The sequence below is a fragment of the Oncorhynchus masou genome, chromosome 33 (assembly GCF_036934945.1).
Source record: "Oncorhynchus masou masou isolate Uvic2021 chromosome 33, UVic_Omas_1.1, whole genome shotgun sequence".
NCBI lineage: Eukaryota > Metazoa > Chordata > Actinopteri > Salmoniformes > Salmonidae > Oncorhynchus > Oncorhynchus masou.
In genome coordinates, this window is record NC_088244.1 from 41,911,354 (window position 1) to 41,925,343 (window position 13,990).

A 13,990-nucleotide genomic window follows, 5' to 3' on the forward strand; every position below is an offset into this window, starting at 1 on the left:
ACACACACACACACACACACACACACACACACACACACACACACACACACACACACACACTGGCTATGCTGTGTGCGTTTGTGTGAGAGAGGGAGGGATTGTGTTACACTATGTGTAACCTTGCCAATAAGTTGTACTTTTAGTATTGATGTGTTTGTGCATGTTTGCGTGTGCAAATGTCTGTGCATTTGTTGGGGTGGGACTGTGGGAGTTAGCTAAATAAGGTGGACTGCTTGTCTATCAGCAGAGAGAATTATGGAACTACTCTCTCCTTCCATTGTGTGTGCAGACTTCTGACCTCATCTGATAGCAGAGTGGTCGAGTGATATCATCCTCTTTCTCTGTCGCCTCTTTACACACTGTGTGTGCGTGTGTGTGCACGTGTGTATGTGTGTCTGTGTGAGAGAGAGGGAGGGAGTGTGTTCCTCACTCAACTCAGTGTTTCTCAAATGACACAATAGGCAGAGTAGTGTGATTGAATGGAAGATATAATGCTAGAAGAAAAACACACATGAATATACAGGTTTGGGTAAATTTGTTTGTATACAAAAATATTATTTTCAGACGTTGATGCTGATATGAGGCCTTCTCAGTGGCATCTTTTCGTTTTATCCTGCAAAACTCAACCTTGCTGCACTTTCTTCCATCTCTCTCCCTCTCACTGTTAGCCTCTCCCTCCTACCCTCCCTCCCACTGTTTTTGTCTGGGGAGAGAATGGCGGAGTCATTACCTGTCCATAAAGCTCTCCTGCGGCTTCCTTGGCGGGCCTATCCAAACACACACGGAGAGAAAGAGAGAGCGAGGGAGAGAGAGAAAAAGAGAGGTGCTGGCACGCCTGGCTGCACTACCACTGACCTCCCAGCGCTGCCCCCCCCTCCCCTCCTGTCCCTCACCCTGTGCTGCTCCACTGGGCCGCAACCGCCCGCTCAGCTCAGCTTGTGGGGTGGGGGCAGAGAGGGCGGTGTGTGTTTGAGGGATGTGGCGGAGAAAGGGGCGCGCCTGGTTGCATGCCTGTCCTTCCCTCAAATGTTTTTCTCACATCTCCTGGCAATGAAAAACTTAGTGTTGCCTTGCCATTATATATTCCCCCTCCACGCGCACACAGACACACTTTTATCACGGTCTTTTCAAATGTAAAATGTAGCCTGCATTTATACCCTGAGTGTACAAGGACACCTTCCTAATATTGAGTTGCCCCCCCTTTGCTCTCAGAACAGCCTCAATTCGTCAAGGTATGACTCTACAAGGTGTCAAAAGCTTTCCACAGGGATGCTGGCTCATGTTGACTGCAATGCTTCCCACAGTTGTGTCAAGTTGGCTGGGTGGTGGTGGACCATTCTTGACACACGGGAAACTGTTGAGCATGAAAAACACAACAGCGTTGCAGATCTTGAAACAAACCAGTGCGCCTGGCACCTACTACCATACCCTGTTCAAAGGCACATCTTTTGTTTTGCCCATTCAACCTCTGAATGGCACAGATACACAATCCATGTCTCAATTGTCTAAAGGCTTAAAATTCCTCCTTTAACCTGCTCCTCCCCTTCATCTACACTGATTGAAGTGGATTTAACAAGTGACATCAATAAGGGATCATAGCGTTCACCTGGATTCACCTGGTCAGTCTAATGTTAATGTTTTGTACAGGTGTAAAATATGGTGACAAGGAGGTTGTTATCTGAAACTAAAATGCAAATGCTTCTTTATTGATCGATTAATTCATTTGTGGTGGGAAGGGTTGCATAATTTGAAATCCCCCCCTCTAACATCTAAAGTACAGAATTGTAGACGAATTCATTTATAGAAATGTCAGAGTGTCTTAGCGGGTGAGAACGTGAGTAAGAGATCGTGGGGCTCAGCATAAACAAAAAGGATAGTGGAGTGTTTCTCAAGCGCACGCGAACACACTGTTTTTTAAACTCTTTTTTTCTCTCACCGGCCCTATGTGAGTGTGGCAATGACGGCCCCTTTCCCTCCCCCTTCTCTCTCTCTCCCTCTCTCCCCCTGTCGTCTCAACTCCCCCTCCCCCTCCGCTAATGTTCGCGCCAAGTCGGCCCGCCATGCCGCCTCCGCACACATACGCACAGATGCACACGCACACACACGCTGAGAGGTAACGGCAGACAGGCGCGTGACTCATTAGGCATTCGTCCCCCAGGGAGAACGCTGGGGGGGCGCGTGCAAGAGAGAGAGAGCGCCGCAGCTGCAGGAATGTCACGTGCGGCTACTGCTGTGTGTGTGTGTGTGTGTGTGTGTGTGTGTGTGTGTGTGTGTGTGTGTGTGTGTGTGTGTGTGTGTGTGTGTGTGTCTGAGCCAGCGGCAGGGTACTGCACCTTTCAGGAAATAAGGCAGAGAGAAGAAAACACATTACTATCCTTTTCCACAGAGGCTTCATTTAAGGTCTGGAACAAGCTTAGTAAAATAATGCTTCTTCAATAATCTTAGCTGATGTAAAAAATACAATATTTCGGTTTGCCAGTATTGTTTGGCATTAAATGCAGTGCTGTGATTTTTACAGAACAACAACAACTGTTTTTTTTCTGCAGATTGAAAGCAAATCTTCTCTAATTAATGAATGTCGAGGCCATGCTACTGAAGTTACTGGTGTCCCATAGAGCACATAGGGTTCTGGACTATACAGGGAATATGGGCCATTTGGGACAGGTCCATGGCCACTTCTCATACTACCATCACATGTTATCTCAAATGCTGTCATTATCAGTGATGTGTATCTTGTGAGTTTCATTTTATTCGTGAAAGTGTCATTTCATTATGTTGTAGTTGATAGAGATGTACATTTGATGGGGTAACCTAGATAGTTGTTGTGTCAACAAAACAATGTTAAAGAGCCCAATATGTATTGAATGGTTGTACATTTGTCAATATTACAAAAACATTAAAGCAACATTACAGAAATCAATTACCTTGTGGTATTGGTGCAATCAATGATGATTCTAAATGTCATGTGGTTTGAAAATTTGGGTTGCCTCTCTTGACTAAAGTCACCATTCTAATTTAACGGAAGCATGAATCATGCTTGACTAAGACTGTACTGGTGTGTGTGTGTGTGTGTGTGTGTGTGTGTGTGTGTGTGTGTGTGTGTGTGTGTGTGTGTGTGTGTGTGTGTGTGTGTGTGTGTGTGTGTGTGTGTCTGTGTCTGTGTCTGTGTCTGTGTCTGTGTCTGTGTCTGTGTTTGTGGGTGTTGTGTGTTATTTGTGTGTAAATGTGAAATACAGATATTTTTTCCTGGCTGGCGGACCCTGACTGTCAGACAGAATGTGTAGGAGGGGATATTCATGGAGGTGCTTTTAGAGGAATGATTATAAGATACTTTTTTCAATGGCTGACTGAGGGCTGACCGCACAGGAAGGTTGCCTTCAATGTGTTTGCGCGTGTGTGTGTGTGTGTGTGTGTGTGTGTGTGTGTGTGTGTGTGTGTGTGTGTGTGTGTGTGTGTGTGTGTAAATGACGATTGTGTGCACCTCTTCTTTTTACCCTACGTGGGCTGCCAGGGGTATGTTTTGTTTCATGTTTTGTTTTGGAGAGCCGTCCGTGCTGCGGAAGTGTTGCCAGAAACGATGGGAGCCCACCCCTAGTTCTGCGCCAGTGGTGCTAAAGAAAGGAAAGGGGGGTTTCCGGGAGGAGAGGGGGGTAGTAGGGGGGCTGGCGGCCTGGGTATGTCAGGGCCATGTGGGTGGTTGTCTACACACCAAGCCACAATCTCTGTGCTTCTTCCTGGGCAGACTATTGCAGTAGACCAGCACACAATGCTTTTCTGCTAAGTAAAACACCATCTTCACATGCAGGGGAATTATTATTCAAGAGCAGGTGTGTGTGTAAATATGAAAGGTGTGTGTGTGAGAGCAACTGAGAGAGAGCATGCTGTATACTTCTAGTCCAAGTAGCTAAGTCCGAGGGAGTAGAGTGGAAGTAGCAGCAACTCCTCCACTGTCATCACACAGTTGAGAATAACTTATACAAAGCGACTGCTCTCCACAGATCTGCCTGTGGAAAGAAGAAAGGAAAAAACATATTTTGTTAAGACAGAAAAAGAGAAAGAATGTGCAGAACTATGTGGCCCTGCTCATCCTGAGGGATGTTTTCATCTCCCCCCCCCCCTAGTTTTAATGTCTGCCACTTGAGAGCCTCCAGAAGGGCTGCACCTGTTTGCCTCTTGGCTAGGCGCCTCTGCCCCCCCCTGCCACTCATGCCGCCACTCCTCATGGGATGGAGGGATGGAGGGAGAGAGGGAGGGGGTGTGCGTGTGGTGGAAGGGATAGCTGGAGGGCTCAGAGGCGTCAGGGAGAGCAGAGCGGAGATGTAGGCACTGCGAGAGTGTTTTGTATTGCCCCCACCCCCATCCTTTTTTCTCTCCATTGCTGTGTCTCCTTGTACTCAAATTCAGTTCCCTCACTCTCTCTCTCTCTCTCTCTCTCTCTCTCTCTCTCTCTCTCTCTCTCTCTCTCTCTCAATTTCTTCTGTTTCTCTCTCTCCTTTCCTCCTATTCTCCCTCTCTGCCTCTGTCTCATCCTCTCTCTATCCCCCCTCTCCCTCTATCTCCATCCCCTGATTTTTCTCTCCATAGAGCCGTGTTAATCTGCAGTGACCTCTTCCCAAACGCCTCCTCTTCAGGTCACATTAAAGGTCGCCCAGCTTCACTCGCAGAACCCCTTAGGGCCACACTCCTCCTTTCTTTTCCTTTCGCTCTGCTCGTTAGCGCTTTGTGGCAAAAAAACACTGAATACACCAACCAGAATTATTTCCTGTCCTCCCGTTCCCTGACCACCTCATCACTCAGAACTCTGGCAATGGTAAACTATGGTTCTTTAGTCGATTCCCCTATTATGATTGCTGTGGTAAATTTGATAATTATGTCTGTATGGGAGTTGAATGTAAATTCAAATGTGTACTATGTAATTACTCACATCTATAGTTATAAACGCTATAGAACAGTAGTCTTACATTTATCAGCCTTGTCTCAGCCGGGACATGTAGCCTATTCTTCAGCATGTCATTTTGGATCATAAATGTTTTCCTGGGTTTCCTGTATGGTCGAAATCCAGCCTAGAGTCCAGCCTTCGTCGGTTGAACACATTTTAGTGGGCTAGAGCACTAGAAATGGCTTCCTCTCTCAGACACATCGCCAGGATCGTTGGTCACACTTGTCATGTTTCCCATTTCAATTTAATTACTGGCCAACAGTACTATCATATTTGTGCTAAAACTTCCTAAATACTACATATTAGTACTACACCTCTGAATAATGCTAAATGCTGTTTAGAACAAATTATGTGCTGTAGAATGAATTCATCTCATGTAATGATCACTCATTTTAATATAAATGTATGCCTCAGTTACAGCAGCAGCATTGAATTCTATGTATGACTGATTGGGAATATTAGGGTGTTCACTGCACACAAAGGTTGCTGTTTAGAGTGGAGGAGAGCTTCAAACGCTAGCTATTAGTATATTATCACATCCTTAGCACATGCTTAGTGTTAGCAAATTTAGCACATATTTTGTGTTAGCAGGCTCTTAGCATTAGCATGTTAGCATTAAAATGCCATTGGCAAACGGAGAGACATGTTTCTAAGTGCTTCTTCTCCCCATTTGTTGTAGAACCGCGGTCGTTTGGCAGAGAAGCGCACCATCCCCCTGCCCCCCAACCGCGTGCCCAAGAGGGAGCTGGCCTCTGCCTTCAGCAGTGACGACAGTGAGGGTAGCGACCGTGCCAGCGGAGACCATGCCCACATCAAGCAAGAAGACGAGCTGCATTACAGTATCATGAGAAAGGGGTAAGGCCTGGGAGAACTTCTTAATCTGATTTATATTGGTCAATACAAATAAATCATCACCTACAATATCTATTCACCCTCATTCCCAACATGTCTCTGGTTGTTGGCTTTGTGTGGCTTAGAGGTGTAGAAGCTCTGTGCTTACATTAAGTGTACAAGTTATGTGCTAACGTGTAAGAAATTAATGTTTTCTTGCTTATCGTCTTTGTTCAGTCTACGCTGCACTCTGTGAGTCACTGAAACACAGCTTACCCCCCCGCCCCATACAGAAGAATATTCTTTATAATAGTATTAAAGTAGTCTTAAGCGTATTCAACTATGCGAGGACCAAAATACTAATAATGTAAAGTGCAGGATGAAAAGAGTGCAATAAAATAACTAACATCGAGGCCCCGCACTACATTCTGATGGAGACGGTGTGGTCTTTTACACGACAACAGTTGCCGGGTTACATGGATACCACAACTCGCAAGAGTAGCACTCCACTGTCCACAAAGTCAATGTCAGCTCATCTGTGGACATTACATGCATGCACGCACGCGCACACACAGACACATGCAGTCCGTGCCGTTGTGTGAGTTTATTTAGGTTGTCATTAGAATGGTAAATGAGGGCTTGAAGGAGGGAAGAAAACAGGCTGAAACATGCTCTGATGTAGGAGCTGTCACTGCTTATGAGAGCATGATAATGCATTGATTCTGTTGTCAGAGGACCATGTACATTATGGGAAAAATACTTCTGTCAAGCCATCTCTTCTAAAAGCTAGAAGACTGAATACCATTGCCATACGATGTGTTTCAGGTTTGAGTAGCCTACCTACAAGCTTCAGATAACAGTCAGACAGTCGCCTTAAACAGGCGTCATGAGTAGTTTCACCTTAGTGAAATCGCTGTGTGCCAGGGATTTCCTTCCTGGCTCCAAAGCTCTACATCCCTCTCATTTCAACTCATGCCTGGACCGGGTAGAAAGTGATGAGATAATCCAGTAAGAAATGTGGAAACATGCATGCGTGTACACACGCGCATTCATAGACACACGCACACATACAAACACACACACACACCCAAAGTTTGGGTCGTGGCAAGGTCATCCCATTAAAGTTTTTTCAATCACTTTGGTGCAATTTTCACAAGTATGTGGTACATTTTCACAACTCTAAGCACAAAATCTAAACAGAAAATCAAAATGGTTAATGTTTCAAAACTCTAAGCACATTTTCAATTGACTGAGTACAACAAACAAATTCACAAAGTCACTTCAAGCTTTCAATTTGGATGTATATTCAATCTAAGTATCTGCTCCAAACTGATGACTACTGAACCCAAATGATGTAGTATCTAGGTAACGTATATGTATTAGTTTGATTACTGCGGAACACTGTACATTTCTATATTTTTACCTCATAAATGTATTCATTTGACATCAATTTATGTTGTAAGGTAAAACCAAATCATATATGGATGTGGCTGTAAATACTACATCATAATTAACCATCAGCCAGTGTGCTTCAATAGGATAAAGTGGAAAGATTCACTCTATGTTCTACCATTTGAAATTATAGTGTAGTGTACGCAGAACTGAAATACCTGGGTTGTAATTTAAGCAATAAGGCCTGAGGGGGTGGCCATGGCTAAGGGCTGTTCTTCTGCACGAAGCAACATGGAGGTGGCCAAATACCACAAACCCCCAAGGTGCCTTATTGCTATTATAAACTGATTACCAACGTAATTGTAATAAATGTAAAAATAAATGTTTTGTTATACCCGTGGTATACGGTCTATTAAAACTGGGTGGTTCAAGGCCTGAATGCTGATTGGCTGACAGCAATCAGTATAGCAGACCTAATACCACGGGTATGGCAAAACATGTTTTTTTTAAATGATCTAATTATGTTGGTAACCAGTTTATAATAGCATTAAGGCACTTTGGGGGTTTGTGATATATGGCCAATATACCACGGCTAAGGGCTGTATCCAGGCACTCCGTGTCGGGTAGTGCATAAGAACAGCCTTTATATTGGCCATATACCACCCCCCTCCCCCGGGCCTTATTGCTTAAATATACCACAGCTTTCAGCCAATCAGCATTCATGGCTCAAACCACCCAGTTTATGAATAGTAATATATTTCAATCATTATCTGAATTTCATTGATATACTATGAGCTGATGAATTTCGAGCAGAGAGACAGGCGATACTGTATCAGTTGACAAGTCACGTAGACAATGTGATCTTTTCCAATCTTATGTGGCATAAAAGGTATACAACACGGTTGCTATGTTTTTACAGCAACCAACTGCTATTCAATACCCCTATGTCTGATGATTTGTTCTACGTTTGTACTGTATAAGGATAATAAAACTGTAACACTGACATATTTCTCAACATGCTCATAACTTGCCATTGGATAAAAATTCATTTAAAAAAATTGTATGTCAAGTTACTAGTCAAATACGGTATGGAACATAATATTTACCATCTACTATTCTTTTTATTTAGCACTTCAAAAAGAACAGTTTTGAAATTTGTATGTTGTATTTTTTGCTATTGAATTAAATTATAGTTAAAATGACTAAATTGTGAGCCTATCATTATCTAATGTATTGGTGACTAAACTTGATGGAAAACTTGCATGAATGAATGAGGGGTGAAATATGTGTTAAACTCCAATGAATACACAATCAAAGGTTCTAAACATAAGATAGGGGGCATTACAAGCAGGGGTCTAAAGTGCAATCAATTTGGTCCAGGAGCAGGTGTTTTGTATTGGGAACAGAAAAAAAATATCCTAGATAGTAATTGTTGTAATGATAAGACTTCACTGTACAGTTGTTTCCGAGTGCAGATTCAGTAGCATCATGGTCGCACCATTACTACAGCGAAAACGGCTTGCTTCTAGACCAACCAGGTCAGAAGATCTGACCCATATTACCAGCGCAACATTTCCATCTCCCTATAGTGGATCGCCAGGACCATATTTTATTCATAAACCATGTCGTGGGCTGTTCTAAAACTACTTGTGTGTTGATTTGTTTATACTTTGTTAAGTCATGTTACCTCTTTGGTTTGCTACCTAACAACCTACCAGTATATATGTTCTGAAAGAGCTGCAAAACCTGGACCCGTACAAATCAGCTGGGCTTGACAATATAAGTACCTAGGTGTCTGGCTAGACTGTAAACTCTCCTTCCAGACTCATATCAAACATCTCCAATCGAAAATCAAATCAAGAGTCGGCTTTCTATTCCGCAACAAAGCCTCCTTCACTCACGCCGCCAAACTTACCCTAGTAAAACTGACTATCCTACCGATCCTCGACTTCGGCGACGTCATCTACAAAATTGCCTCCAACACTCTACTCAGCAAACTGGATGCAGTTTATCACAGTGCCATCCGTTTTGTCACTAAAGCACCTTATACCACCCACCACTGCGTCTTGTATGCTCTAGTCGGCTGGCCCTCGCTACATATTCGTCGCCAGACCCACTGGCTCCAGGTCATCTACAAATCCATGCTAGGTAAAGCTCCGCCTTATCTCAGTTCATTGGTCACGATGGCAACACCCATCCGTAGCACGCGCTCCAGCAGGTGTATCTCACTGATCATCCCTAAAGCCAACACCTCATTTGGCCGCCTTTCGTTCCAGTACTCTGCTGCCTGTGACTGGAACGAATTGCAAAAATCCCTGAAGTTGGAGACTTTTATCTCCCTCACCAACTTCAAACATGTGCTGTCTGAGCAGCTAACCGATCGCTGCAGCTGTACATAGTCTATTGGTAAATAACCCACCCATTTTCACCTACCTCATCCCCACACTGTTTTTATTTATTTACTTTTCTGCTCTTTTGCACACCAGTATCTCTACCTGTACATGACCATCTGATCATTTATCACTCCAGTGCTAATCTGCAAAATTGTAATTATTCGCCTACCTCCTCATGCGTTTTGCACACAATGTATATAGACTCGCCTTTTTTGTACTGTGTTATTGACTTGTTAATTGTTTACTCCATGTGTAACTCTGTGTTGTCTGTTCACACTGCTGAAAGGAAAAGAGATAGCTTCTTCAGGAGATCAATGATCATAATAATGAATGATTGACAGATATTTTGTACGTCCTCATCACAAACCTTACGTTTTTAAAGAGACAGTGTACAATTTTCAGAGAAACGTTTTTCTTGCTGGGCGTACCAGTGCTACCAATAACATTTTTTAATTTAGAGCCCTGATTACACGTGTTACCAGTTAATAGTTTTGTATGTTTTGTATGTTTTTGAAAATATACCACTTACATCTGAAAAGTTTGCCAAGGTGATTGAACAAAAGATTAACCAAATGAGCCCAAATGAGGATGAGGCTCTGATGACATACTCCACTTTTGTGTGTGTTAGTAACAAATGATCAAAGGAATTGGGCATTAAAATCTCCCAATATCCTGTTTCGAACATATCCATTTAAAATGGTTAAAATGCTATGATCTTTTCTTTATGAAAAATATTTGTGTGTGTGTGTGTGTGCGTGTGTGTGCGCGTGCGCGTGCGTGTGCACGTGTGTGTGTGTGTGTGTGTGTGCGTGTGCGTGTGTGCGTGCTGTCTCAAGACTGGTTGTGACATGGAGGACAGCACAGCAACTGTAAAGTTGTAAATGGATCCACTAACCTCATTAAATTACTTTCCCCACTGACACTTGCGGCGCTCATGTGTTAAGATGATAATGAATTTAAAGAACACTTATGACTAATATGTCAGGCTTTTACCCTTTAAAAGGCAGCGGACTCGCTGGAGCCACAGCTCCGCTCTGTCCCGGGCATCCATCTCAGCCCTACTTTACCCAAATGCAATGGGTCTGAGCAAAAGGGATAATGGGATGTCCAATCAGGGAAATCTGATTTCCATTGACCACAGACCCAGTAAGTGAGTCGTAGATGGGTCTTAACAAATTGGATTTGGTCAATGGATGGTGAAAAAGATGGGATGCTGTATATATGTGTGTGTGTCTATTCTCTACCTCCTCGACACATCATCAGGATTCTCGCTAGCATTGTGTTACATCACACTTTGCTATTTCCTGCAACATTTTTTCCATTGTGATAATAATACTGTGTCATTCTCATCGTGATGCAGAAAAATACCTGATTCAATTAAAAAACATTGTTGTGTTATGGTCCACTTCTACATAAATCAATCAAATGTATTTATGAAGCCCTTCTAACATCAGCTGATGTCACAAAGTGCTGTAAAGAAACCCAGCCTAAAACCTCAAACAGCAAGCAATGCACGTGTAGAAACACGGCAGCTAGGAAAAACTCCCTAGAAGGCCAGAACCTAGGAAGAAACCTAGAGAGGAACTAGATGATAATAATAATCACAGTAGTTGTCGAGGGTGCAACATGTCAGCACCTCAGGAGTAAATCTCAGTTGACTTTTCATAGCCGATAATTCAGAGTATCGCTACCGCTCCCGCTGTCTCTAGAGAGTTGAAAACAGCAGGTCTGGGACAGGCATGGTCCTAGGGCTCAGGTCCTCCGACAGAGAGAAAGAAAGAGAGAAAAGGAGAGAAAGAGAGAATTAGAGAGAGTATACTTAAATTCACACAGGACACCGGATAAGACAGGGGAAAAACTCCAGATATAACAGACTGACCGTAGCCCCCCGACACAAACTACTGCAGCATAAATACTGGAGGCTGAGACAGGAGGGGCCGGGAGACACTGTGGCCCCGTTCGACGATACCCCCTGACAGGGTCAAACAGGAAGGATATAACCCCACACACTTTGTCAAAGCACAGCCCCCACACCACTAGAGGGATATCTTCAACCACCAACTTACCATCCTGAGACAAGCCCGAGTATAGCCCACAACCCGAGGGGGTGGGGGCGCCAACCCGGACAGGAAGATCACGTCAGTGACTCTACCCACTCAAGTGACGCACCCCTCCTAGGGACGGCATGGAAGAGCACCAGTAAGCCAGTGACTCAGCCCCTGTAATAGGGTTAGTGGCAGAGAATCCCAGTGGAGAGAGGGGAACCAGCCAGGCAGAGACAGCAAGGGTGGTTCATTGCTCCAGTGCCTTTCTGTTCATCTTCACACTCCTGGGCCAGACTACACTCAATCATTAGACCTACTGAAGAGATGAGTCTTCAATAAAGACTTAAAGGTTGAGACCGAGTCTGCGTCTCTCACATGGATCGGCAGACCATTCCATTAAAATGGGGCTCTATAGGAGAAAGCCCTGCCTCCAGCTGTTGGCTTAGAAATTCTAGGGACAGTAAGGAGGCCTGCGTCTTGTGACCGTAGCGTACATGTAGGTATGTACAGCAGGACCAAATTGGAAAGATAGGTAGGAGCAAGCCCATGTAATGCTTTGTAGGTTAGCAATAAAACCTTGAAATCAGTCCTTGCCTTAACAGGAAGCCAGTAAAGAGAGGCTAGCACGAGATTCAAGATTCTAGCAGCCGTGTTTAGCACTAACTGAAGTTTGTTTAGTGCTTTATCCGGGTAGCCGGAAAGTAGTGCATTGCAGTAGTCTAACCTAGAAGTGATAAAAGCATGGATTAATTTTTCTGCATCATTTTTGGACAGAGAGTTTCTGATATTTGCAATGTTACGTAGATGGAAAAAAGCTGTCCTTGAAACAGTCTTGATATGTTTGTCAAAAGAGATATCAGGGTCCAGAGTAATGCCGAGGTCCTTCACAGTTTTATTTGAGATGACTGTACAACCATCAAGAGTAATTGTCAGATTCAACAGATCTCTTTGTTTCTTGGGACCTAGAACAAGCATCTCTGTTTTGTCCGAGTTTAAATGTAGAAAATTTGCCGCCACCCACTTCCTTATGTCTGAAACGCAGGCTTCCAGGGAGTTTAATTTTGGGGCTTCACCATGTTTCAATCTAAACCAGGTCAGAACTTGTCCAAGTAGACCAATTTGGGTTTTCCAATCTCTCCAAAAGAATGTGGTGATCGATGGTATCGAAAGCAGCCCTAAGGTCTAGGAGCACGGTCTAGGAGCACGAGAACAGATGCAGAACCTCGGTCTGACACCTTTAAAAGGATTTTCCACCTTCACAAGTGCAGTCTCAGTGCGATGATTGGAACTGAAACCAGACTGAAGCGTTTCGTATACATTGTTTGTCTTCAGGGAGCCAGTGAGTTGCTGCACAACACTTTTTTCAATTGTTTTTGAGAGGAATGGGAAATTCGATATAGACCAATAGTTTTTTATATTTTCTGGGTCTATGTTCGGCTTTTTCAAGAGGGGCTTTATTACTGCCACTTTTAGTGAGTTTGGTACACATCCGGTGGATAGAGAGATGTATATTATGTTCAACACAGGAGGGACAAGAACAGGGTTCAGCTCTTTCAGTAGTTTAGTTGGAATATTGTCCAGTATGCAGCTTGAAGTTTTAGAGTCCATGATTATTTTCATCAATGTGTCAAGAGATATAGTGTTAAACAACTCAAGTGTCTCCCTTGATCCTAGGTCCTGGCAGAGTTGGGCAGACTCAGGATAACTGAGCTTTTGAGGAATACGCAGATTTAAAGAGGAGTCCGTAATTTGCTTTCTAATGATCATGACCTTTTTCTCAAAGACGTTCATGAATTTATCACTGCTGAGGTGAAAGCCATCCTCTCTTGGGGAATGCTGGTTTTAGTGAGCTTTGCGACAGTATCAAAAATACATTTTGGATTGTTCCTATCTTCCTCAATTAAGTTGTAAAAATAGGATGATAGAGCAGCAGTGAGGGCTCTTCGATACTGCACTGTACTGTTTACCAAGCTCGTCGGAAGACTTCCAGTTTCATGTAACGCCATTTCCGTTCCAATTTTCTGGTTGCTTGTTTCAGAGCTCAGGTATTTTCTGTGTACCAGGGAGCAAGTTTCTTATGACAAATATTTTTTGATAATAGGGGTGCGACTTCTTCTAGGGTATTGCGCAAGGTTAAATTGAGTTCCCCAGTTAGGTGGTTAACTGAGATTTGTACTCTGAAGTCCTTGGGTAGGCAGAGGAAGTCTGGAAGGGCATCTAGGAATCTTTTGGTTGTCGGAGAATTTATAGCGTGACTTTTGATGATCCTTGGTTGGGGTCTGAGCAGATTATTTGTTGCGATTGCAAATGTAATAAAATGGTGGTCCATGATTAGGAGGAAAAACAATAAGATCCACAACATTTATTCCACGGGACCAAACTATGTCCAG

At 43.6% G+C, this 13,990-nt stretch overlaps 1 protein-coding gene across 3 annotated transcripts in view; it reads left to right on the forward strand.

Moving 5' to 3' along the window:
- Positions 1-13,990, forward strand: part of LOC135528573 (sterile alpha motif domain-containing protein 11-like) — a 102,462-nt gene that overhangs the window by 15,262 nt on the left and 73,210 nt on the right. For all 3 annotated transcript variants that reach the window (XM_064957746.1, XM_064957749.1, XM_064957747.1), the window contains exon 3: positions 5,619-5,794. In XM_064957746.1, the coding sequence (XP_064813818.1) occupies positions 5,619-5,794 (176 nt within the window). The remainder of the gene's footprint in view (positions 1-5,618; positions 5,795-13,990) is intronic.